Source organism: Anomaloglossus baeobatrachus, chromosome 12, assembly GCF_048569485.1.
Source record: "Anomaloglossus baeobatrachus isolate aAnoBae1 chromosome 12, aAnoBae1.hap1, whole genome shotgun sequence".
NCBI classification, from domain to species: domain Eukaryota; kingdom Metazoa; phylum Chordata; class Amphibia; order Anura; family Aromobatidae; genus Anomaloglossus; species Anomaloglossus baeobatrachus.
In genome coordinates, this window is record NC_134364.1 from 135,747,832 (window position 1) to 135,775,767 (window position 27,936).

Consider the following 27,936-nt stretch of genomic DNA (forward strand, 5'->3'; position numbering starts at 1 on the left):
ATTTATTCTTTGTCGATGTAATGTTGTAGTTATTGTAATATGCTGTCACACATATGCATTTATCATTTTCTGTCCTATGATGTTCGGACTTGTAGTATATTTAATCTGTTATGTCAGTATTCACCAGGTGCCATTTACTAATAGACTCCAGTCATGCAATTTACAGATGACTGCTAGAATTGAGTTGTCTCCTTGGTACAGGTGTGCACGCATGGCTGCTCTTTCCTGCTGCGGTGTTAACCTTGGTACAGGTGTGCACGCATGGCTGCTCTTTCCTGCTGCGGTGTTAACCTTGGTACAGGTGTGCACGCATGGCTGCTCTTTCCTGCTGCGGTGTTAACCTTGGTACAGGTGTGCACGCATGGCTGCTCTTTCCTGCTGCGGTGTTAAACTATGGTGACGCGTCCCTGCAGTTGTGGCGATGGTTACAATAATTGATGCTCTATTTTTTCACATAAGTCTAGACAATTCACCCTTGTGGAGATAGGATTGTCAGTGGGTGATCTTGTTCGCTGGCCCAGGGCTCATCCAACTGAACACTTGCACGCAGTCCCCATGAGCAGAACACTATTCAGACAACACAGGGTGAGGGAACACACATTGGTAAGACTTTATTGGTTCACCAACCAGAAAAAAACACATCATACAGTCCCAGAAATAACACAAGATGGTACAAGCAACAGAGTCTCATCCTTCCGCTGGCTCACCAGGGATTAGAATCGTTGTGACTTTACGGCTTCCATCACCAACTATCTCAGTCAGCAGCACCTTGCTTTTGGTGGGTACCCCACTGAGAGGAGACAGCGGCAAGCTTAGGGAGCTGGTTGAGCACATTGAGATACTGTATGTACCCAGGCAACCCAGTAGTCCCAACCTGTGTTCTCCAAGCGAATTAGTGGGCTCGGCATTGAGCAATGAAGCAGTTCTATGATCCTTCAGCTGGAACCGTGGATCCTCGGCTGAAGTCCTGTAGAATTTATCTGGTGACAGAATCAAAGGCCCTTTTATACTCATCAGTTCTCATTTCAGGGTTTTGTGTCTTAAAGGATTGGTTATAGATGGCTGTTCTCACATTGGTGAATCTGACTGCATCATTTTCCTCTGAATTATTTAGTCAAAAGGGCTGAGGCAGTCCACATTTACAGGCAATAGGGTTCCAATCAGTCTGAAATAAAAGTCTGACAAAAATTGTAACATCCTGATATAATAAACAAAGGAAAATACGTCTGGCCTAATTAAAGGGAAGGTGTCGCAGTTTTTTATTTTTGTATTAAAAATAGTGATTATGAAATCAAGTATTTCTAATACAAAATGAAAATCGCAGCTTATTTAGTTTTTATGTAATTCTTATTTTACTGGAGGCACTGGGGGCTGCCATGCTGGATTTGCTGTGTGTGTAACGACAGTAACTCATTCCTTTATGGCAGCCCCTGTGCATAGACTCTGATAGTCGGGCTCCGATCCCATGAAGTACGTTACAGTGGGCGTCTGCTGTGACCTGGACGCGCCCCCTGGGCTGTCCAGAACACAACAGAGGGAGGAGACCAGCGCCATTATTGTGGAGCTTACAGCGTGTGCTGTTTGCTCCACTTTACCCCTGTCACTCGCCGGGATGTGTGAGTACGGGCCGCCTCCCCTCCCCTCGTTACTGTGTCCGATGACATCCCATCCCTCTGTTCTCCCCAGCCCCTGCTCTGCCCCAGCTACTGCCGCCGCCCCTGCCCCCCGCCGTTACCGTCTCCAATGACACCCCCCTCCCTCCGTTCTCCCAAGTCCCCGCTCTGCCCGCCGCTGCTGTGTGTGTGTGTGTGTGTCACAAGGTCCCCATCAGGGGTGATTGTGAGTGTGTGTCAGCGCTTGCGATGCTGTGCAGTGAGCTTCCAGGACCTGCGAGAGGATCACATGGGAAGCATGTGATATCTCCGGATGTTGTGAGTGTGTGCGCGCGATTGTACAGGTATGTGCGATATCGTGAGTGTGTGATTGTATGCGATCGGATGTGTGAGTGTATGCGATCGGATGTGTGAAATGTCGGCCGGACGCAGGGGAGGATGGCATGCAGCACAGCTGCCTGGAGCGCCCACCGGAGGTCACCGGGAGGAATGATGTGAAAGGTGTGTGTGTATGTGTGTGTGTGTGGCACAAGGTCCCCATCAGGGGTGAATGTGAGTGTGTGTCGGCGCCTGCGATGCTGTGCAGTGAGCTTCCAGGACCTGCGAGAGGATCACATGGGAAGCATGTGATATCTCCGGATGTTGTGAGTGTGTGCGCGCGATTGTACAGGTATGTGCGATATCGTGAGTGTGTGTGAGTGTATGCGATCGGATGTGTGAGTGTATGCGATCGGATGTGTGAGTGTATGCGATCGGATGTGTGAAATGTCGGCTGGACGCAGGGGAGGATGGCATGCAGCACAGCTGCCTGGAGCGCCCACCGGAGGTCACCGGGAGGAATGATGTGAAAGGTGTGTGTATGTGTGTGTGTGTGGCACAAGGTCCCTATCAGGGGTGAATGTGAGTGTGTGTCGGCGCCTGCGATGCTGTGCAGTGAGCTTCCAGGACCTGCAAGAGGATCACATGGGAAGCATGTGATATCTCCGGATGTTGTGAGTGTGTGCGCGCGATTGTACAGGTATGTGCGATATCGTGAGTGTGTGTGAGTGTATGCGATCGGATGTGTGAGTGTATGCGATCGGATGTGTGAGTGTATGCGATCGGATGTGTGAGTGTATGCGATCGGATGTGTGAAATGTCGGCCCGACGCAGGGGAGGATGGCATGCAGCACAGCTGCCTGGAGCGCCCACCGGAGGTCACAGGGAGGAATGATGTGAAAGGTGTGTGTGTGTGTGGCACAAGGTCCCCATCAGGGGTGATTGTGTGTGTGTGTGTGTGTGTACGCGCGCGCGCCACTGCATGTGAGTACCTGTGTGTGTACCGGTGATACTGTCTGCAGGGTTGTGTATCTAATCCTATCCTGTGTGATACTGTCTGCTGAGCTGTGTATCTAAAGGTCCAGTCACACTAAGCAACTTACCAGCGATCCCAACAACGATAGGAATCACTGGTAAGTTGCTAGGAGGTTGCTGGTGAGATGTCACATTGCGACGCTCCAGCGATCCCACCAGCAACCTGACCTGGCAGGGATCGCTGGAGCGTCGCTACACGAGTTGCTGGTGAGCTCACCAGCAACCAGTGACCAGCCCCCAGCGCTGCGTGGAAGATGCTGCGCTTGGTAACTAAGGTAAATATTGGGTAACCAACCCGATATTTATCTTGGTTACCAGCGCACGGAGCTACACGTGCAGAGAGCAGGGAGCAGCGCACACTGAGCGCTGGCTCCCTGCTCTCCTAGTTACAGCACACATCGGGTTAATTACCCGATGTGTGCTGCAGCTACATGTGCACAGAGCAGGGAGCAGCGCACAATGCTTAGCGCTGGCTCCTTGCTCTCCTAGTTACAGCACACATCGGGTTAACTACCCGATGTGTACTGCAGCTAAATGTGCACAGAGCAGGGAGCAGCGCACAATGCTTAGCGCTGGCTCCCTGCTCTCCTAGCTACAGCACACATCGGGTTAATTAACCCGATGTGTCCTGCAGCTACATGTGCACAGAGCAGGAGCCGGCACTGACAGGGAGAGTGGCGGAGGCTGGTAATGTGATGCCCTGGGCAAGCCAGGGGTCACAGGTCATCACACCACCACACCCTACATCCCAGTTAGGAACACCAAAGCTAACCAGAAATCCTTGTTGCCTTCCTCCAGAGGCTGATGTTCACACCAGGGGGTGGGCCAGGCGGTTGGCTCCGCCCACCGAGGAGTTCACAGCTCTGGAGGCGGGAAGAACCAGGCAGTTAGAGCTCAGGGAGAGCTTGAGTAAACAGCTAAGATGAGTTAAGGAAGTGAAAGTAGAAGGAAGTAAAGTGGTAAAGGAGGAAAGCAAGAGTGGTGACAGGAAAGAAAGAGAGTGGAAAGCCTGAAGTAGTCCAGCTGAGTGCAGGACAGGGTCAGCAAGGTCAGCAACGACGGTGACTGTCCAGAGGGGTGACTGTTCGGGAGTTCCTGGAAGGACCGCGGACGGGTAGTGACCCGGCGGTCTGAAGCAGCGTGCAAAGGACAGTCAGCACCAGGGCAGGGGCCTCTCGGACCCCGGCAAGGCTAGGAGTCGCCATAATTTGCCGAATCCGTCAGTGAAGGGGACGTAGATCCCCCAACAACCAAGTCCCGATTGAAGGCAACAGTCCAACCAGTAAAGAGGAACACCGCCACCGCCAAGGCACCAGTTCCTCAGGGCCAGCGTCTGCGGGCAAAGTAGAGCTCCTCCGGTCCAGCTTGAAGCCGGGGAGCGGGTTACCGGTGGGGACCCATCGCTACCAACTTAGAAACATCAGGCGCAGGTCAGAGGGACATCACCGTCACCTACTGGGAGAGCAAGTGCAGCCGTCCGTGGGAACCGTCTTTCCAGCCATGTGGTTTACCGTAAAAACTGTGTCAACGTCTCAGGCTGAGTGAGTACCACAGTGCCGCAAGGCACAGCGCTGCCCCCGCGTCCCTGCGCCCACCAGGCCCTGCATCTCACACCTCATCACCGGGCCCCGGGATCACCAACCCCTACCCACGGAGGGGCAACGCAACACCTGGCTGCTCCCCATCACCATCCTCGGGGTCCCCATATTGAGCAGCGGTGGTGAAATCACCACAACCGTGGGTGGCGTCACGGACAATAAACTATTCCCACACCCAACAACCCCCTTTCACTCACGGGCGAGGAGTGCCGCTCGAGAACCCCCGAGATCCGGCCCACGGCTCGAGCCACCACTGAGCAGCAGCCGCCGGACCCGAGCAGAAGGGGTGAGCGTAGTGTGCTGACACCCTCCTCCCCGCCCGCGACAGTAACAAAGGTAAATATCAGGTAACCAAGGACAGGGCTTCTTGGTTACCCGATGTTTACTGTGGTTACCAGCCTCCGCAGAATCCGGCTCCTGCTGCCTGCACATTTAGTTGTTGCTCTGTCACTGTCACACACAGCGATCTGTGCTTCACAGCGGGACAGCAACAACTAAAAAATGGCCCAGGACATTCAGCAACAACCAATGACCTCACAGCAGGGGCCAGGTTGTTGCTGGATGTCACACACAGCGACATCACTAGCAACATCGCTGCTACATCACAAAAGTTGTTCGTTAGCAGCGATGTTGCTAGCGATGTTGCTTAGTGTGACGGGGCCTTAATCCTATGTTGTCTGATACTGTCTGCACGGCTGTTTATCTAATCCTCTCCTGTGTGATACTGTCTGCAGGGCTGTGTATCTAATCCTCTCCTGTGTGATACTGTCTGCTGAGCTGTGTATCTCATCCTGTCGTGTAATACTGTCTGCTGAGCTATGTATCTAATCCTCTCCTGTGTGATACTGTCTGCTGAGCTGTGTATCTAATCCTCTCCTGTGTGATACTGTCTGCACAGCTGTGTATCTAATCCTATCCTGTGTGATACTGTCTGCAGAGCCGTGTATGTAGTCCTATCCTGTGTGATACTGTCTGCAGAGCCGTGTATCTAATCCTATCCTGTGTGATACTGTCTGCTGAGCTTTGTATCTAATCCTCTCCTGTGTGATACTGTCTGCTGAGCTGTGTATCTAATCCTGTCCTGTGTGATACTGTCTGCAGAGCCGTGTATGTAATCCTATCCTGTGTGATACTCCTGCTGTCCTTGGTGACACTTTAGACATTTCTGGTCACCAGGAAAATGGCTGTGCATTGTGTCCTTACATGTCATTCTCTGTTATCTGTTGTAAACACTCAGATTAGGAGGGGGGAGGCGTGACATCACACACAGGAGAGCAGACTCCGCCCACTTTACGGCAGGCTGTAATCTGAGCTTTTTATACAGTGGAAATTCAGTAGGATTTCAGAAGCTGCTCCCCCTAGTGTTTAACAGTGGAAAATATCAAACTTTTTAATATTTTTTTTTATATTTTGCACAATTAAAAAAAAAAATATATAAACATTAATCCTTTACATTTTTTTCAGTTATTATTATTATTATTTTTTTTTTTTGACGATACCTTCCCTTTAACAACAGTTCACACCCAACACAAGTGACCAGATACTGAGTCTTCACAACCACCACCCAGCTCAACTTTACGTCACAGTCCTCTAGAGTCATTTTAATCTCACTGTGGTTCTGTGTCATTTCCCTTACAAACAAATTATGTCAATATGGCTGGACTAGGCTCGACGCCTTCTGATGACTTTGGATCTCCCACTGGGGACACTCTTCTCAACTATTGCACAAGGGCCAGACTATTGAGCATTTTCTCTGGAAATCAGTTCCTCCTGGTCACTCACTTTCTCAATTGGTTAAGATCCTCCTCCAGTCACTCTGTCTGTCATGCAGATGGCTCTGTTTGCTGATCAGAATCACACTATCATGGCTTTTGGTCTCCTCTCCTTCAGAACACCCACCTCATGTAGCTCTGCGGCTGATTAGATCTTAGATCTACTACAGTCAACTGCTGGACCCTAACTGAAGTTCCAAAGAAAACTTTTCCCTTTCCCTGCATGCTAAACCCTCACCTATGGGCTAATCCCAAAATTAACTTTGTCTGCCCCTGCAGTCTGTTGCTGGGCAGACTTAGCCTTTCACCTACCATTATATACAGTACACATATAATACATAACCATCATTTAACTATATCTTATCCTACATATAACAATGCTATTCACTATGCATTATATCTTACATTACTATACACATGGCACAAACATCACAGTTCACATTACATTACCCTCACAATAATGCCTGACATTTTATCACATAACAATAACATGATTGAGGTTTCCCACAACATGTTGTAATAGTGTAAGGAGGTGGACATGTTGGTGTGTTTTCCCCTTGAATACACCAATCGCCCATGACATTGTAGTGCTTCATGGAGCTGGAAGAGTTCAAGGCAGTAGTGTAGCTACTGGGAAGCAGAGGGTGTGGTCGCCCTGAGCCTCGTGATCACAGAGGCCCATCCAAAACTAGCCTACTGTTAACTATGTTAGTATGCAAAGGAAGATAGACATATTTAGCAGGAAGGGGCCCTTGATGGTCACATATATACTAGAAAGTGGCCCAGGATGGGGGACATATATACCAGAATGGGGCCAGTATGGGAGACATATATACCAGGATGAGACCCAGGATGTGGACATATATACCAGGATGTGCCTAGAATAGGGACATATACACTAAGCAGGGGCCCAGGAGAGAGAATATATATACCAGGAAGGTGTCCATTACGGAGGACATTTATACAAGGAAGGAGTCCAGAATGGGGGACATATATACCAGGATAGGGGGCATATATATCACTAAGGGCCCAGGATGGGGGCGTTTACCAGGATAAGGACATATATACCCAGATGGGGCCTAGCATGGGGAACATATTTACCAGGACGGGGTCCATATTTACCAGGATGGGAACATGCATACCAGGATGGGGACATATATTCCAGGAGGGAGCCCGGGATGGGGGACATATATACCAGAAAGGGGCCCAGGATGGGGACATATATACCAGGAAGAGGAACATACGAGGATGTGGATCATATATAGCAGGATGGGGGACATTTATATGAGGATGGGAAACAGATATACCAGGATGATGGACATATACTAGGATGACGAATATATATACCAGGATGGGAGACATATGCCAGGATGGCGACATATTTACAAGGATGGGGGACATATATACCAGGATGGAAGACATATGTACCAGGATGGGGACATATATATATCAGAAAGGGGTCAAGGATAAAGGACATTACTCCATAATGAAGACGGGGGAACTGGTATATTTTTATAGAATTTATAATGCTACAATGGCCCATATATCTGACCACCAACAAGTGGGGTGGGGGTGGGGACCAGATTGAAATCTTGCACTTGGGCTCGTCAAACTCTAGTAACTCCCTTATACAGTGTGGAGGCTATCGCGGGGGTCATTAAACAGCATGGGAACTGATGTGGGAATCATTATACAGTGTGGGAGCTAATGTGGGAGGCTGTCATAAACTGTGGGGACTACTTTGGGGTCATTATATAGCTTGGAGGCTAATTTACGGGCCCTCATACAGTGTTGGGACTACTATTGAGGTCATAATACAAAGAGGGGACTACTTTGGGGACCATTAAACAGTGTGGGCTACTGTGGTGGCTATAATAAAGCGTGTGGACCATTGTTTTGAGGTAGGTGTGGGCCCATCATACTATGCATATGGGAGGTGTAGGAGCATCACACTGTGTATAGAGGAGTTGTACATGGGGAGACTCAGGGGACATTATTAAATGTTAAGTGAGCAGTTAAGAAGCACTGTTGTTATAGGGGCACTCAGGGTATTGTGCACAGGGGGCATAATTATTTTCTAGGAACAAAATGTGAACACTTTTCTAGGTCACTTGCACAGGGCATTAATATTTTCTAGGGGGAAATTTTACCATCTAGAGGGCACAAAGGAGGCATTATTTCCATGTAAGGGGCACAGTGGTGGCATTACTATTTGGTGCAGTGAGGGGAGCGCTGTTATTGTACCATCAGCAGGTACAGTAATAGAACACATACAGCAGCAGTAGCTCAGTATTGGGGTGACAGCAGGATGAAAAGTTTGTGCAGGTTGGGAATAGATGGGACGGTGCTGGAAGTGTGAGAAGTCAGATGTGTCTTTGCTGTAATCTCTGTAGACGAGTCGTGGCTGGAAGAAGTTGTCATGTCGGTCTGGGCAAGAGGGAAAAGACGGGAAAAGTGAACAAGAAAGAAAGTCAGCTGTGTGTCTCCATCTATAACTACTGTAACCTCTTATATGTTCTGCAGGACTGGTATGTACTGCTATACACTGTGTGCAGAATTATTAGGCAAATGAGTATTTTGATCACATGATACTTTTTATACATGTTGTCCTACTCCAAGCTGTATAGGCTGAGAGCCAACTACCAATTAAGTAAATCAGGTGATGTGCGTCTCTGTAATGAGGAGGGTGCGGTGTAATGACATCAACACCCTATATAAGGTGTGCTTAATTATTAGGCAACTTCCTTTCCTTTGGCAAAATGGGTCAGAAGAGAGATTTGACGGGCTCTGAAAAGTCCAATATTGTGAGATGTCTTGCAGAGGGATGCACCAGTCTTGAAATTGCCAAACGTTTGAAGCGTGATCACCGAACAATCAAGCGTTTCATGGCAAATAGCCAACAGGGTCACAAGAAGCGTGTTGGGTAAAAAGGCGCAAGACAACTGCCCATGAATTGAGGAAAATCAAGCATCAAGCATGAAGCTGCCAAGATGCCATTTGCCACCAGTTTGGCCATATTTCAGAGCTGCAACGTTACTGGAGTAACAAGGTGTGCCATACTCAGGGACATGGCCGAGGTAAGGAAGGCTGAAAAACCACCACCTTTGTACAAGAAACATAAGATATAACATCAAGACTGGGCCAAGAAATATCTTAAGACTGATTTTTCAACGGTTTTATGGACTGATGAAATGAGAGTGACTCTTGATGGGCAGATGGATGGGCCAGAGGCTGGATCAGTAAAGGGCAGAGAGCTCCACTCCGACTCAGACGCCAGCAAGGTGGAGGTGGGCACTGGTATGGGCTGGTATCATCAAAGATGAACTTGTGGGACCTTTTCGGGTTGAGGATGGAGTGAAGCTCAACTCCCAGACCTACTGCCAGTTTCTGGAACACAACTTCTTCAAGCAGTAGTACAGGAAGAAGTCGGTATCGTTCAAGAAAACCATGATTTTCATGCAGGACAATGCTCCATCACATGCATGCAACTACTCCACAGCGTGGCTGGCCAGTAAAGGTCTACAAGATGAAAAATAATGAGATGGCCCCCTTGTTCACCTGATCTGAACCCCATAGAGAACCTTTGGTCCCTCATAAAATGTAAGATCTACAGGGAGGGAAAACAGTCCACCTCTGGGAACAGTGTCTGGAGGCTGTGGTGGCTGCTGCACGCAATGTTGATCGTAAACAGATCAAGCAATGACAGAATCTATGGATGGTCGGCTGCTGAGTGTCATCATGAAGAAAGGTGGCTATATTAGTCACTAATTTTTGGGGGTTTTGTTTTTAAATGTCAGAAATGTTTATTTCTACATTTTGTGCAGTTATTTTGGTTTACCTGGTGAAAATAAACAAGTGAGATGGGAATAGATTTGGTTTTTATTAAGTTGCTTAATAATTCTGCTCAGTAATAGTTACCCGCACAGACAGAATCCTCCTAAGAAGCCAAATCTAAAAACCCCTCCAACTGCCAAAAATATTAAGCTTTGATATTTATGAGTCTTTTGGGCTGATTGAGAACATAGTTGTTGATCAATAATAAAAAGAATCCTCTAAAATACAACTTGCCTAATAATTCTGCACACGGTGTATAGTATGATTATCAATGATCACCATATAGCGGTAATCTTAGTTTTGGCCTTTGTATAGAGATTGATTTCCAATAACAGCCCAGTCATCTGCTGAGGTTCCACTGTTCCCCAAGATTAGGGTGCGCCACTGAAGTTGTTACCACTTTTATCTGCTTAGGGGCTCACTAGATGTTTTGACACCCCAGTAAGCAGTAGATAAAGTTCCACACTAAGTTTTGTAGAGATCACAGATTAAATTTTCTCGGTGTTTGCTAATGTAAAATGTTGATATGATAAGCAGCGTACCCCGTCTGTTCCTGGAGATGTCAGGATTCAGTATTTGGTCCTGTTTGGACCTTCCTTGTTGTGTACTGTCCCGGTAGGTAGTGAGGAGTCTGGACACTTGGATGTCTTTCATTTTCACTTGTCATCTTTACATTAGTGCCCATATTTTGAAAGATTCCTTTAAGCTTCTGCCAGCTCTCCCTTAGGGCTTTTCTGTATTTTCTGCAGTTGAACATATAAAAGCTGTTTTATTAAGTGATAACACTTAGCACCATGACCAGTTTCAATATTGCAGAGTACAACATTGGTAAGGCAATGAACACACTGAGTTTCACGTAACAGTGGGTACCACAAGGGTCAGACCACGTGGAGGAAATCTATATAAAGTGATGATCAAAGGAAAAATATTTAGGGCAGGTGCAGGCTAGGACCAAGATATGGCAATATAGTTTTAACATAAGTAAATCTAACGTTCTACACTGGTGCAAATTAACAAAATCTACAACCATCCACACAAGAACAAGTGGGGTGTGGAATCAATATCTTTGTTAGGCCACTATCATTAGAAACATGTAAATGATTTGTCTCATGAACAAGAGTGCTGATTAACCTCTTACCGACATTGGACGTACTGAGTATGTCCTGCCTCATGTCAGTATACTCACTGCTGGCTGTCGCAGGCAGCCGGAGGTGAGTTCCGCACATATCAGCTGATCTGAACAGCTGACATCTGCGGCTTTCAGGTGCGGGTGGATCCGTTCTCCACTCGCGCCTGTTACCCTCATGCACCGCGCTGTCAAAATCTGACAGCGCGGTGTACATCACAGCCGTGGTAAGATCTCACTCACCCTGCTCCAATCGGAAGTCACATGACATGATCATGTGGAGCCAATGGTTGCCATGGTAGCAGAGGGTCATGTGATGAATATCCCAAAAACAATCGTGCAATCACACTTTTTTGTAATTTTTCCGTACTTGGAATTTTGTTTGCAGTACAACTGTATGATTTTTATTAGATATACTTTAAAACACAATAAGTGGATGTATATTAGAAAAAAACACTCCTTAAAAAAGTAACCAGACAGGACCGATTAAAGAGGGGTGAGTGAGGATATATGACGAACCTAAAGAGCTATAGGGTTGCCCCTAAGATCTCACACTACCTTGCTGCGGAGGTCGGCGCCCTAAGAAGCACAAATGGCGCCCCCGCTCACCGTAGACCCCCCTTGGAGACCCTGATGAGTCCCTGAACTAAATCCTGCCGACAACAACGTTATCTACAAATTACAAGTCTGACCAAGGAGGTTAAATAACCAGGCTCAAAAAGTGATAATAACAAATGTATCCACTAATAACATACCATGCTGATTCATGATAGATCCAGCATGCAAAACCCATTCAAACGGCTAGGGCTACTGGTGTGCACCACAGCAACCAGCAGGAATGAAAAAGGGAACCGCCCGAAAAAGGGGGTAAACAAGTGCTATAGGTCAGACTATAAACAAAATAGAGGCGTAAGGCCAGGCTCAACTGCTAAAAAGGGGGGGTGCTTAAGAGAGAAGACTACAATAATAATAGATAAATCCCCAGCACTCAGTAGGACAAGAGACTGAAAAAATGCAAACGTGTTTGATTAGTAGAATATCTGCAAAAAGAAAATAACATTCTCTTCCTTCATCTGTCTTTCAGACCTCTTAGGGTACTGCAAAGTTACCACAAAAATTGACGCCTCCTCTAAGATACAGTCTTTGACGGTCAATTCGTCCCCCCCCCAACTCTTTGATAAAACCTTGACAAAGGTCATGTCTGGCCAAAACGTTGGCTTTGCTTAAATTCTGGTTGAGGTGTTATTTTCCTTCTGCAGATATTCTACTAATAAAACACATTTGCATTATTTCAGTCTCTTGTCCTACTGAGTGCTGAGAATTTATCTATTATTATTGTAGACTATAAACAAAGAGAAAAGCTAAAAAACTTCCCTTATAGATATGGTCATACGAAAAGTGGCCTCAACACATTTCTCCTGTGTTTCAGGTTCATCAGGAGGCCTTGCTGGGGTTAGATGTCCCTAGGTCCATGGGTGTTTTCCAGAAACATGCAGCAATTGATGTTGCTGATTGAAAATTGCAAATCCGCCATCGTAGTGCCCGTAAATTGTAGTGCTCATAGATTGTGCCCAGCTCGTGCTTCTGGAGACATGCACTCTGTAAATTAGTGGACTCGCCCCACTACAGTAATTCCAAATGTGGATACTAAATGTGGTAGTGGTACACTCCAGAGCTCAGAAGGAGGAGGCATTCAGATTTGGGAGCGCAGATTTTGCTGCTTTTTTTGGGAGGGGGGGAACAATGGTGCTTTTCCAGAGCGTATGTGTTACCAGTAATGTGGTAGTCCCCTACATTTACATTGACAGGTGACAGACCTGAGTGGGGACATTTTTTTTGTGGATTGAGTTTAAACTTTTATTGGGAGCATTTTACATACAATTTTGGATAACATTTATTTTGTGCTCTACGCTGAGCACTAACATTGAGGTCTCCAACTAAATCTCTGAATGATGTGATTCAGATGACTCCCCCGAGCGATCTACTCACTATAATGAGACAGCAGAGTTACTCTGGACTATGTTTGGCCTCTATCTGTCTTTTTAGAAGTGCACATACCTGTGATGATTGTGCTTCATTATAGTGAATTGTTACGAGGGGGACCCGGGGAAGCGTGCCAAGATGGGAAATGGACAGCTTCCGCCGCTCAAGGTCCACTGTGCGGTGTAAGGGACCGCTGCTATGGTGGGTGAAGAGTGAGCGGGTTGCTGCTAGCGATCGTCTGGAATGTCACAGACGATCTATGTACACCGGTCCGCCCTAACCCGTGAGGGTTGTATGGCTCGGGGCTTCTCGATCGGTGTACCTGTTGCACGGGGACGCACAGAGGTGCTTATGCACGTGTGCCAGCGGGAGTCACAGAATATGGCACGAGGGTAGCACAGAGGTGCCCACGCACGTGTGCTTTCAATAACCAGGTGAGTCCGGTGGAGACTCGAGGAGCTCACCTGGGACAGGAACACGGCCTGTTGAAGGAGATACTGCCGGAGCAGCAAGGCCGGAGCAGCAAGGCAAGAACACGGCCTGCAAACCAGGTGCTGCCTAAGCAGCAAGGGCCAAGCCCACAAAAGACAATAATGCCTGAGCAGTGGCGTGGCAGCACACTGCCAGACATCCAAACATAGAAGGACAGTCGCACACCGCCATGATGGCAGGGGGAGCTTTTAAGGAGGTGTAGCTCCACCCAAGGGCGGGCGTGAGATGGACGTGACCCAATCAGGATTCGTGACGTCTTGGCCCGGCCAGTCAGGATTCAGCACACCACCAGCCTAGTTATCGGGCCGTGTGATATCAGTGAGCGAATCAGAAGACGTCACGTGGGGCACATACTCATCTTCCTGCCTCTGGGTCATAAAGGCGGGATCCTCGGTTTCACAATGTGCAGAGATAAGGGAAGTCTTGCTGCTTCCCTGAGCATCCATCCTTTGCACACTGCGCATCCTCCCAGACCCTCTGTGATGCTGAGCAGGAGTGCTCATGGCAGACAAGGGATGGGAGACCACTCCATTCCTTGCAAGGGGAGAACCACTAGGTGTCACCCTTCTGCTGCGTCTCTGAGGAGGCAACTCCTGCAGACTGTGCAGTCTCCCAGACCTTTGGTGCTGCTGAGCAGGAGGGCTCGCGGCAGACAAGGAATGGGGGACCACCTCATTCCTTGCAACAGGAGAGCCACGAGGTGTAACAGTGAATGTTCTGTCAGAGGTGTTCTTTGAATCACGTATGTCAGAGATTTACACATATACCCAAGTGTAAGTGCTCAATGTAGAAAGCAGGATAAATGTGAGCTAGGGCTTAGGCCTCATGTACACTCTCCAATTTTCCCCGCATTTTTTGCCACGTTTTTGGATGCAGTTTTGGTCACCGAGCTGCATGCATTTCCTTGCCCAGGAAAGTCTATGAACTTTAATTTTTGCTGTGCACACATTGCAGTTTTTTTGGCTGCATCTTTTTGATGACCACAAAGATGCAGCATGTCAATTCTTTTTGCATTTTGCCCCTACGTTTCACACTAGTGATGGGAGGAGTCACAAAAGATCAATCCTCCGCAGACTCGGGGTCGGCGGGAGATTGATCCCTGGTATCTGGCTGGATGCTGGTCCCCATATAATCTATGGTGACCAGAATCCGGTGCAAAGGGGTAGGAGCAGGTGCTTCATACTTACCAAGTCACCGCCGCAGCTGTACTCTCCCGCAGCCACTTCCGGGGCCGCTTATTAGGCTAATGCATATTCAATGCTTCCTTCACCCACTGGTGTAATCACAACCACATGCTGCTGTTTTAAAAAAATATTTAAATAAATAATAAAAAAACTGGCATGCAATTTTGGTACCCAGCCAAGATAAAGCCCGACAGCTGGGGGCTGGTATTCTCAAACTGAGGAGACCCATGCTTATTGGGCTCCCCCAAGCCTAAAAATAGCAGCCCACAGACACCCAGGATTGCCCCATCCATTAGATGTGACAGTCCCCGAACTTTACCTCGGCTCTTCCCGATTGCCATGGTGTGGTTGCAATAGGGGCAATAAGGAGTTAATGTCAGCTCATAGCTGCCACTAAGCTCTAGATTAGTAATGGGGGGGCATCTATGAGACCACCGATTATTATCTGTAAGTGAAAAGAAATAAACAAAAACACCCAAAAATCCTTTACTTGAAGTAAAATACAAAAAATCACCCTCTTTCACTATTTTATTAACCCCCAAAAGACTCCTGCAGGTCTGACGTAAACCACGACGATGCCATCTAAATTTACACTGAGCGGTCATAGAACATGACTGCACGCTGTGAGGTTCAGGCAGAGACTGAGTGAGCAATACGATTAGCGGTGACGTCACTCAGGTTAGCCGCGGCCACAGCTGGAGGTTGCTTGACCTCAGGTGACTTTAGTGATACTTCATACTTCACTGCTGTGCAAAGACACTATGGGGAAGGAGGGGTGGAGAATTGATGCCACTGCCCTGCTGTCTGCATGAAAGTTTTTATCTCAAGACTCCAAGATGGGTTTCCAAATTGTCTGCACTGGCAGGTTTATGGGAGCACCAGCCCTACACCTGTCTGTCATTCACCTCAATATTTGTTATGTCAATAGTCTGGGAAGCTAATGGCTATGCTAAAACAGTGGTGCTATACTGTAAAACGTATTTTTTGCTGTTTTGGAAGCTTTTTGTCCCCCTTAAAGGTGTTTTCTCTGCCTTACATTTGGCCTCCCATTGAATTCAATGGGGTTCAAAAAAGGTTCATAGTTCAGGTCGGCAAACAATTTGGTGAATGTAGCATTTTTTCGATAAGGCTCGGCAAACCGAACTTTGAAAGGTTTGCTCATCTCTAAAAATCACAGCACATAAAGCATCCACAAAGTTGAGACACAAGGGCTTGTGTCATTGGCTGTCTAAGTCCCTCTACATGTAAAATGCGGACATGCGGCATCGGCACTATTTTGTGATTGTTAAAGCTCAGGGAAGGTGCTGCCACCGCTGCTGCTACACAGGTATCTTAGCTAGGAGTTTAATCATAGGTAGTCAAGATAGATAGAAGATCAATAGTGTAGAATAGGGATGTGCAGTGTAGGGAAAGGTGTGTGTGTGCCACAAATAGGCATTTCATGATACAAATAGGGATTACTACTTGTGAGTGCCTGCTAAAAAGTTGCCAATCAATGATCTAGCTAGGAATTGGTCCTTTAAAATGCCTGCTAAAAATTCCAGTGAACCGTGTATTACTACTTTTTAGTGCCTGCTAAAAATTTGACAATTACAGTAAGTATTGTCACTTTAGGGAGCCTGCTCAAAATTGGCCAATGAACCATGTCAATAGGTATTACTACTTTTAGTGTCTGCTAAACAATTTCCAGTGAACCATCTCAATAGGTATTGGTCCTTTTTAGTAGAGATGAGCGAACCGGTCCCGGTTCGGCTCGAGGTCGGTTCGCCGAACGGAGGTCCCGTTCGAGTTCGGCTCATCGAACGTTCGACGAACCGAACTCGAACTGCATAGGAAACAATGGCAGGCAATCACAAACACATAAAAACACCTAGAAAACACCCTCAAAGGTGTCCAAAAGGTGACAAACAACTCACAACACAACACAAACACATGTGAAAGTGACAAGGACATATACTCATGCGAAAACAAAACAGCTGGACAAGGAAAAAGAGGAGGACACACAGATATAGGCATGGCACGCCCTTCTAAAATCATGTAAAACACCGCAAGGTGACTCCAAGCGTAGTCTCCCTTTTTTTCCAAAAATTGGGCCCCACACACACCCACCCCTTCAGTGGCAGCAGTTGTGCCCCAGTTGTACAATTCACAGCTAGATTTGCATCAAGCACATTAAAAAATACGCCATTCTTATCCGTCCCCAGGATGACACCGGGGTAGGTAGCAAAGTCTTTCCTGACCCCAGCTCTGTTCATCTTGGATCATTTTTAAAAAACACAGCAAGCAAGGGTTACTCCAAGCGGAGTCTCAATTTTTTCCAAAAATTGGGCCCCACACACACCCACCCCTTCAGTGGCAGCAGTTGTGCCCCAGTTGTACACTTCACAGCTAGATTTGCATCAAGCACATTCAAAAATACGCCATAATTAACCGTCCCCAGGATGACACCAGGGTAGGTAGCAAAGTCTTTCCTGATCCCAGCTCTGTTCATCTTGGCTTCTTTTAAAAACACAGCAAGCAAGGGTTACTCCAAGCGGAGTCTCCCTTTTTTCCAAAAATTGGGCCCCACACACACCCACCCCTTCAGTGGCAGCAGTTGTGCCCCAGTTGTACACTTCACAGCTAGATTTGCATCAAGCACATTCAAAAATACGCTATTCTTAACCGTCCCCAGGATGACACCGGGGTAGGTAGCAAAGTCTTTCCTGATCCCAGCTCTGTTCATCTTGGCTTCTTTTAAAAACACAGCAAGCAAGGGTTACTCCAAGCGGAGCCTCCCTTTTTTCCAAAAATTGGGCCCCACACACACCCACCCCTTCAGTGGCAGCAGTTGTGCCCCAGTTGTACACTTCACAGCTAGATTTGCATCAAGCACATTCAAAAATACGCTATTCTTAACCGTCCCCAGGATGACACCGGGGTAGGTAGCAAAGTCTTTCCTGTTCCCAGCTCTGTTTATCTTGGCTTCTTTTAAAAACAATGTAAGCAAGGGTTACTCCAAGCGGAGTCTCCCTTTTTTCCAAAAATTGGGCCCCACACACACCCACCCCTTCAGTGGCAGCAGTTGTGCCCCAGTTGTACACTTCACAGCTAGATTTGCATCAAGCACATTCAAAAATACGCTATTCTTAACCGTCCCCAGGATGACACCGGGGTAGGTAGCAAAGTCTTTCCTGATCCCAGCTCTGTTCATCTTGGCTTCTTTTAAAAACAATGTAAGCAAGGGTTACTCCAAGCGGAGTCTCCCTTTTTTCCAAAAATTGGGCCCCACACACACCCACCCCTTCAGTGGCAGCACTTGGGCCCTAGTTGTACACTTCACAGCTAGATTTGCATCAAGCACATTCCAAATCCACAAGCATTTACTCTCCCCAGGATGACACAGGGGTAGTAAATTCCTTCTGGATCCATGACTTGTTCATTTTGATGAACGTCAGTCTGTCCACATTGTCACTGGACAGACGCGTGCGCTTATCTGTCAGCACACACCCAGCAGCACTGAAGACACGTTCAGAGACAACGCTGGCAGCTGGACACGACAAAATCTCCAAGGCGTAACTGGAGAGCTCTGGCCATTTTTCTAGATTTGAAGCCCAAAAGGAGCAAGGCTCCATTTGCAAAGTCATGGCATCGATGTTCATTTGGAGATACTCCTGTATCATCCTCTCCAGCCGTTGACTATGTGTCAGACTTGTTGTCTCTGGTGGCCTTGCAAAGGAGGGTCTAAAAAAATTATGAAAAGATTCCATAAAATTGCTGTTACCAGCACCAGATACGGTGCTACTGGTACGGGTAGACTGTTGAAGATGACGAGACCGTCCCATGTTTGTCAAGTTACAACTGGGAGATTCACTCCCTGCACCTGCACGGTTGTTTGGTGGAAAAGCCGATCTAAGATCGAGTAACAGCTTCTGCTGATACTCCTGCATACGTGCGTCCCTTTCTATGGCTGGAATTATGTCACAAAATTTGGACTTGTACCGGGGATCTAATAGTGTGGCAAGCCAGTAGTCATCATCACTTCTAATTTTGACAATACGAGGGTCATGTTGGAGGTAGTGCAACAAGAAGGCACTCATGTGTCTTGCGCAGCCATGCGGACCAAGTCCACGCTGTGTTTGTGGCATAGAGGTGCTAACCGTTCTTTCTTCCTCTGACATCTCCCCCCCAACCTCTTTCAACTGAAATTTGACCAAGGTCTCCCTCATCTGCTGAGTCTTCCATGTCCATGGACAGTTCGTCCTCCATTTCTTCATGTTCTCCTGCACCTTCCTCAACATCTCACCTGCTACCATGCGCCCTTGTTGATCCCCGGCCCACATGGTCCCATGCCTGGCGCCTTGGTGATGATGAATGTCTGGACCTTGGTGATGTTGTAGTGTCTTGCGCATATGAATCCTCCTGTAGTTCATCCCCTTCCTGTTGTCCCACCCCCTGACTCCGAATAGTGTTTAGCGTGTGCTCCAGCATGTAAATGACTGGAATCGTCATGCTGATAATGGCATTGTCAGCGCTAAACATATTCGTCGCCATGTCGAAACTGTGCAGAAGGGTGCATAGGTCCTTGATCTGAGACCACTCCATCAGGGTGATCTGCCCCACCTCTGCATCTCGTTGGCCCAGGCTATACGTCATGACGTATTGCACCAGGGCTCGGCGGTGCTGCCACAGTCGCTGTAACATGTGGAGAGTTGAATTCCAGCGTGTCGCCACATCGCATTTCAGGCGATGAACCGGCAGGCCGAAAGACTTCTGGAGCGATGCTAGTCGCTCAGCTGCGGCGCTTGAACGGCGGAAGTGAGCAGACAGTTTTCGTGCCCTGTTCAGAAGGCCATCTAGGCCGGGATAGTGTGTAAAAAATTGCTGGACGACAAGGTTCAACACGTGAGCCATACAAGGTACGTGAGTCACCTTGCCCAGGCGAAGGGCCGCACCCAGGTTTGCAGCATTGTCGCACACGGCCTTACCAGGCTGCAGGTTAAGTGGAGACAACCATTTATTAAACTCGGACCGCAGAGCTGACCACAACTCCTCAGCTGTGTGACTCTTATTCCCAAGACATGTCAAGCTAAAGACCGCCTGATGCCGTTGCGCTCTGCTGCCAGCATAGTAATGAGGGGTGCGTGATTCCTTCTGCGCAGTGAGAACGCTGGTCGCCTGACCAGGCAGGCTTGGGGCGGAGGTGGAGGACCCAGATGAGGTGGAGGAGGCAGAAGCAGTGGCGGAACTTGGACAGACAGAGGATTGACACACAAGTCGTGGGGACGGCAAGACTTGTGCAGCAGACCCTTCACCATCTATCACCATAGTTACCCAGTGCCCAGTCAGCGACATGTAACGTCCCTGTCCATGCTTACTGGTCCAAGTATCGGTGGTGAAATGCACCCGTTCACACACAGAGTTTCTCAAGGAAGCGGTGATGTTGTGTGCGACATGCTGGTGTAGCGCGGGCACACCTTTCTTAGAGAAGTAGTGGCGACTAGGCATCTGGTACTGGGGCACAGCGACAGACATAAGGTCTCTAAAATCCTGTGTGTCCACTAGGCGGAAAGGCAGCATTTCGGTAGCCAACAGCTATCAGAGGGATAGTCAACCTCTTAGCTTTGTCATGGGTCGCAGGAAGTGGCCTTTTATTTTACCACATCTGAGGGACAGAGATCTGGCTGCTGTGTGTAGACGGTGTTGAGTAGGGTGTCCCTGGAAAAATGCAGGTTTGTGAGGAAAGTGCAGGCGGAGACATGATGTTGCCTTCATCCAACGTTGGTGCTATCGATGTCTGAGAGAGCTGTACACACTCACTTGTTTCCCCTTCCAAACCAACTGACGACCTACCAAGCAAACTGCCTGTTGCGGTTACAGTGGTGGAAGTTGTGGGTGGAAAAACAGGTGTGACAGCTGTCCCCACAGTCCTAGAAGATGACGAGCGCGCGGATGCACTGGAAGGGGCAGGCGGTGGATGGTTTGCTCCGCTAGGCCGCATTGCAGCATGGTGAGCTTCCCACCGAGCCATATGATATTTATTCATGTGACGATTCATGGAAGAAGTTGTCAAACTGCTGAGGTTTTGACCTCTACTAAGAGAACCATGACAAATTTTACAGATCACATAATTTGGGCAATCTTTTTCTATGTCAAAAAAGGACCAGGCTAGGCAAGGCTTAGAGGCCATGCGACCTGTTGATCCACCCCGAATAATGCTCAGAGGCAGAGTGGTGGCTGAGGATGCAGTTGTAGACGTGCTACCAGTACTCCGACTGTGTCCAGGAAGGCGCAAGGTAACTTCGTCATCAGTTGCATCCTCCTCCACCACCTCTGTTGACCTCCTCGAGTGCCTGACTGTGGGTTGACAGTAGGTGGGATCTAGAACTTCATCATCAATTGTTGTGTTTGCACTACCCTCCCCCTCAGATTGAGCCTCTTCTTGCCCTGACCGAATATTTAAGTTGTCATCCCAATCGGGTATCTGCGTCTCATCTTCATCAGTATGTTCCTCATTGTCTATAACCACAGGTGTTACAGTTTGTGACAAAGGGTCAACATTATGCTCAGAAACTTGGTCCTCACGGCCTGAATCAGAGTCACAAAGGTTCTGGGCATCACTGCAGACCATTTCCTGTTCTGTACTCACTGTAGCTTGGGAGCAGACCTCTGATTCCCAGGCTATAGTGTGACTGAACAGCTCTGCAGACTCAGCCATCTCAGTTCCACCATACTGTGCAGGGCTGATGGAGACTTCAGAGCTGGGAGAAAGCAAGTTTGATTGGGATGACAACTCAGAGGACTGGTGTTTTTTGGATGTGGTACTTGAAGTGGCTGAGAGGGCACTTGTTGGACCACTTGAGATCCATTCAAGCATTTTCCTTTTTTGGCCATCATCTACCTTTGTTCCTGTTGTTCGTATCCGTAAAAAAGGGAGCACATCGGATTGTCCACGGTAAGTAGTAGACATCTTACTTTTGCTGGTAGATGGTCTATCTTCAGCAGATGATAATGGAGCTTTGCCACCTTCCCCACGGACAAAACCTTTTTTTCCTTTTCCACCACGCCTCTTCCCCTTTCCACCAACATCTGTCATTTTGCCACTCATGTTGATTGCGACATGATTGTGCACTGAAAATGTGGTAGTAAAAATTGAGAGGTGGTGTAGATTGCAGTGGTGGTCTAGCTTTATTAACAGCAGAATAATAAAGAATAAATATCCCTGACAATGCAACTACGGTCCTTAAACTGGCAGCAAAAATTGCTAGTATAATGGCTTAGTTATAATGAGTTGGAGTGTGCAATGCAGGCAGACGTGCTGCAAATGTTTTTGCACTAGTGGGACTATAGCAAAGTCCAATAGCCACGTTTAGGATGCCACTAGGTACACTGAGTGTTTGCTAGTATAATGGCTTAGTTATAATGAGTTGGAGTGTGCAATGCAGGCAGAGGTGCTGCAAATGTCTTTGCACTAGTGGGACTATAGCAAAGTCCAATAGCCACGTTTAGGATGCCACTAGGTACACTGAGTGTTTGCTAGTATAATGGCTTAGTTATAATGAGTTGGAGTGTGCAATGCAGGCAGAGGTGCTGCAAATGTCTTTGCACTAGTGGGACTACAGCAAAGTCCAATAGCCACGTTTAGGATGCCACTAGGTACACTGAGTGTTTGCTAGTATAATGGCTTAGTTATAATGAGTTGGAGTGTGCAATGCAGGCAGAGGTGCTGCAAATGTCTTTGCACTAGTGGGACTATAGCAAAGCCCAATAGCCACGTTTAGGATGCCACTAGGTACACTGAGTGTTTGCTAGTATAATAGCTTAGTTATAATGAATTGGAGTGTGCAGAGGACAGGAGGGTACAGTGCCAGGATTGTGGGGCTCTGGGTAGAGGAAAGGAAGCCTGCCTTTCTATTCCCTCCTAATGGGGAAATGCAGCGACGAAATCCCTGACCTTTGCTACACAGACGCTGTCGCTGTTTTCAGGACCTGTCACCTTAACTCTGACCCTGCCCGTACGAGCCCTTAAAAGGACTGATGGAAAGTGCTATCCCTATGCTGTCCAGCGCTGTGTATGGAACGCATACAGCTGTATCAGCGATAGGACTCAGGACGGAGCTGCACCAGTGATGTCTGACACCAAGGACGCAGAAGAGATAATGGCGTCCTGGAGGAAAATGTCCGGTTTTATAATGCAGGGACATGTGACATGGACATCCTATCACACATGCCGTTGCTTCTCTTGCTAAACGTCCACTTAGCTGTGTGAGTCTGGGATTGGCTGACATGCTGGCCCGCCCCACAAGACGCGCGCGCTTAGGGAAGGAAGACAAGGAAAAAAAAAAAATGGCGATCGCCGTTATAGAAACAGCAGTGATCTGAAGGCGCTGTTCCCGCACACTATACACTGAAATGTCATAATAGTGTGAGTCACAGAGGGACTTACACTATTACAGCGGAAAGCCAGCTAGGAATTAGCTGTTTTTTTGCTGCTAGAACCGTTCTCGAACGTTTCTAGAACTATCGAGCTTTTGCAAAAAGCTCGAGTTCTAGTTCGATCTAGAACAGGCCCCAAAATCACTCGAGCCTAGAACTGGAGAACCTCGAACCGCGAACCGCGCTCAACTCTACTTTTTAGCGCATGCTACAAATCTGCCAGTGAACCATCTCAATAGGTATTGTTGCTTTAGAATGTCTGCTAAAAATCGGTCAGGTATTGGTACTTCTGTGGGCCATCCCAATATTGTCATATCAGCCAAAAAATAAAGAATTTTACTTTTGTGTCAGGTGTCAGACAGATGTGGGCCATAGAGTTGTGAAACATCTGTTTCAAAGGGGAAGGGTTCATCATCAACCATGAGTGGTAAATCACGAAATCATGATGGAAGGGGGAATAGGCGGGTGTACGAGGTATACATGGGGGACAATCTAATGTTAGCCAAACCTCTACTGAACAAACACCAGAATGCCCTATTCCACGAGAACTGAGAACAACGTCTGCTACTGGACAGGCTACTCCACTCCATTTCTTCGGCAGCACAACGCATCAACTTGTAAATGATGGCTTTCTTCAAACTGCGCAGTAAATCACATTTCTAGGCATGGGCGTACCCAGCGAGGGGCAGGGGGGGCAACTGCCCCCCCCTAGAAGCAGGGGCACGGTGTAGTGGGCCGGTGCCTGTAGTGGGCCGCTGTATCTGTAGCCACCAGCGCGTTCCTCAGCAGTGTGTACATGCCGGGCACACTAGCTGCAGCAGGAGGAAGCGCGCTGTGCTGTGCCGGCCCTGCTGTGTGCCCGGCATGCACACAGTGCAGATGAGCGCGCCTGTGGCTGCAGCTTCCTCCTTCTTCCTATTCAAATGTATTTGCGTGTTTCAGACATAAATACATTTGAACAGCATGCTGGGTCGGGGCCCCGCCCCCGACGTGCAGCAACATGATGAGATCAGCATATTGCTGACGTCATCACAGTGCTGCGGGCGCCACACTGGATTCATCAGGCAGCGGTAAGCGCTCCATGGAGGAGCCGAAGAGACAGGTGTAATTAATGAAGATGTGTGGGGAGGGGCTGAGGACACATAACGGGGAACATTTGTGAAGGAGACACAGCTTTGTGACAGGCAGAAGAGGAGCACTGTATTCCGAGGGAGGGGGGAAGGCAGGTGTGTGTAGTGATGGGGCAGTGTAATTTGTGTCTGCAGGGGCTGATGGGGGGTGCAATGTATTATGTCTGGGGAGGGGGTAATGGAGGGTGCATTGTATTGTGTGTGGGGGGAGGGGTAATGGAGGGTGCACTGTATTGTGTGTGTGTGTGTGTGTGTGTAGGGGGTGATGGGGGGGTGCATTGTGTATGCGTGTGTGTGTGTGTAGAGGGTGATGGGGGGTGCATTGTGTGTGTGTGTAGGTGGTGATGGGGGGTGCATTATGTGTGTGTGTAGTGGGTGATGGGGGGTGCATTTGTCGCGGGCGGAGGAGGGGACGCCGCGCTCTCCCACTGCTCGGGTCCGGCTGCCGCTGCTGCCGCGGCCTGCTGCTGCTCGGTGGCTCGAGCGATGGGCCGGATCCCGGGGACTCTAGCGGCGCTCCTCGCCCGTGAGTGAAAGGGATTTGGTTGTGGGGATTGTTTATTGTCCGTGACGCCACCCACGGTTGTGGTGATTAGGTGGACACCACCGCTGCTCTGGCTGGGGATCCCGGGAGTGGTGGTATGGAGCAGCCAGTTGTTGATTTGCCCCTCCGTGGGTAGGGGATTGGTGGTCCCGGGGCCCAGTGATGGGGTTGGGATGGTGGACAGGCGGGTTATGGGGCCTGTGGAGGTGCAGGGGCGCAGGGGCAGCGCGGTGCCACACGGCACGGAGGTACTCACTCAACCAGTAAACACGACACAGTTCTCGGTAAACAAACGGCTGGTTGGACGGGTCCCTCAGACGGTTGCGGTGCTGATGTTCCCTGCAGTTGATGGTGACGGTCTCTTCCCTGCACCTATGTGTAGTCTGTTGGTAGCGATGGATTCCCACCGGTAACCCGCTCCCCAGCCTGGATATGGGCCGGAGGAGCCCCACTCTTGCCCGCAGGCGCTGGCCCTGGGAAACTGGTGCCTTGGCGGTGTCTCCCCTTAACGGTCGGACTGTTGCCTTCAATCAGGACTTGGTTGTTGGGAGACAGTCATCCCCTTCACTGACGGATTTGGCAAATTATGGCGACTCCTAGCCTTGCCGGGATCCGAAAGGCCCCTGCCTTGGTGCTGACTGTTCTTTGTATACCGCTCCGGTACCGCCGGGTCACCACAAGTCCACGGTCCTTTCGGCAACCTCCGAGCAATCTCTCCTGCAGACGGTCACCGCCGTCTGCCAACCTTGCTGTCTCAGTCCGGGGCACACACCTGGACTAACTTCAGGCTTCTTGCTGTCACTTTCTCTGTCACTACTCTCACTTTTCTTCTTCTCCTTCACTGTTTACTCCTTCTACTTCGAACTCCCACTCTAGACTGCAACTGTTTACTCCTCACTCAAGCTCTGCCTGAGCTAGACTGCCTGGTTATCCCGCCTCCAGGGCTGTGCACTCCTTGGTGGGCGGAGCCAACCGCCCGGCCCACCCCCTGGTGTGGACATCAGCCCCTGGAGGAAGGCAACAAGGATTTCTGTTTTGACTTCGGTGTACCTGCAGGGAATGTGGGGTGCATGTGGTGTTATGACCTGTGACCCCTGGCTTGCCCAGGGCATCACATTCCCCCTTAGCAAAACGCAGACCATCCTCGGGCTGCCCGTCCAACACCGGTTTTATTTTCCTTTTTGTTTTTCTGTGAAAGATAGAAAAAACGGTAACATATTTACAATTAAAATAACATCTTCCCACATCGGGAGGTACTCTTATTTAAACGTTACGGTAACAAACGGTTAACGGTTACGGTTTCCGCTCTCTCCCACCCAAGCAACCTGGCCCTGATGCTGCCCCTAAAGCCCAGGCAGCACCCCTTGACCCCAGTCCTGCACCAAGTCACCCGAGCGGGATCTGTCCTTCCCCTCCAGAGGGTAGCCACCGGTTCCTGTGGTGGCTGGGCCCCAGCTGGCTCTACTGCGGGCCCTCCCTCCAACCTACCTCTCCGGAGGCGGCAACTGCGGAAACGGTACCGGTAACATAACTTATTTACATGCCACTAACGTTTGTGGTTGCCCTGCAAGTTCACGGGCTTGTCCATGAGTAGTTCCTCATGCAACTTTTTAAACGGTCCCCACGGGGACAACGATGCCGGCAATGGCCGGTTTTCCAAATCACAGCTTCAGATCAGGTGACTGTTCGGTAATCATCACTTTTCATCATTTTCAAAAACTTGCAAACTAACACAGACTTTGGTCCCAACGGGGACAGTGCAACGGTGTTCCGCTGCCATCACTGTGCACTTTCGTCCTCCTCACCCGGCTCTGGGTGGAGGAACACGGGCACCAGCCCCTCCAATGCATAGCAAGCACGGCGTGGAAGGGCCGCCCGATACCCGTTATTTCCATTTCGGGGGACATACGTGGCCTGCATGCCATGCAGGGCGACGACTCCTTCATCCTCCTCCGAAACGGGTTCGGTATCAGGCCCAGAGTCACTGTCGTCCGTCCTTGCGTCAGGCGGGTTGCCGCCAGCTGCCAATTTTCCAGGCTTGCCACTCTCTCCGCCACTGTCACAGAGGGATATATGCCCGACGGTCCAGGCGCAGTGCGGTGCACGAGCAAGGAGGGCGGAGGTGGCATGGGGGCCAGGGGTAGACCGGGTCCCTCAGCCGCAGCGGCCGGTCCCTCGGGGACACAGGGGCGTGGGTTACTCACCAGCTCCTCCATCATGGCCTCCATCCCATACACCCGTGCAACCGCAGCTGCATCCTCCACCTCTGCGGTCCACTGTTCCATCAGCCTGCAGATCTGGCACCGGTAGTGCCAGCAGATCCCTGCCGTTCGGGCCCTCAGCCATGCAGCTGTCCCGGGCACCAGCTCGGTAGCCTCCGCATAACTAGGCGGGACGGACATTCTTTGCGAAGGTCGGCGGATCGTGGGGTCTCAGCGTTTCTCTTTGCACCGCCACACTCACATGCGTCCAGCCGCCATTTCGTCCCCCTTAGCTTCTTTCCGGCCCCTCCTCTATCGGGGCGGGGTTTTGGCCTTCGCGTCTCTGCTACTCGAGAAGACGCTCGAGCGGGAACTCTTCGCGCCAAAGATGGCGGCTTCTGAAATTTTCTGGCCGGCCACCTCCGGCGGTCACAAGGCGCACCTCTACCAGACGGCAGAGCGGTAAGATCCTGTTCGTGACGCCAAGTTGTCGCGGGCGGAGGAGGGGACGCCGCGCTCTCCCACTGCTCGGGTCCGGCTGCCGCTGCTGCCGCGGCCTGCTGCTACTCGGTGGCTCGAGCGATGGGCCGGATCCCGGGGACTCTAGCGGCGCTCCTCGCCCGTGAGTGAAAGGAGTTTGGTTGTGGGGATTGTTTATTGTCCGTGACGCCATCCACGGTTGTGGTGATTA

The 27,936-nt window shown here is 49.3% G+C and overlaps 1 protein-coding gene across 1 annotated transcript in view; it reads right to left on the bottom strand.

Moving 5' to 3' along the window:
* Nucleotides 1–629: 629 nt before the first annotated feature.
* Nucleotides 630–27,936, bottom strand: part of LOC142257958 (rhodopsin, GQ-coupled-like) — a 95,891-nt gene continuing 68,584 nt past the window's right edge. The window contains exons 3-4 of the mRNA XM_075330290.1: nt 10,713–10,913; nt 630–980 (exon numbers count right to left, since the gene is read on the bottom strand). Coding sequence (XP_075186405.1) covers nt 10,733–10,913 — 181 coding nt within the window. The 3' untranslated portion in view covers nt 630–980; nt 10,713–10,732. The remainder of the gene's footprint in view (nt 981–10,712; nt 10,914–27,936) is intronic.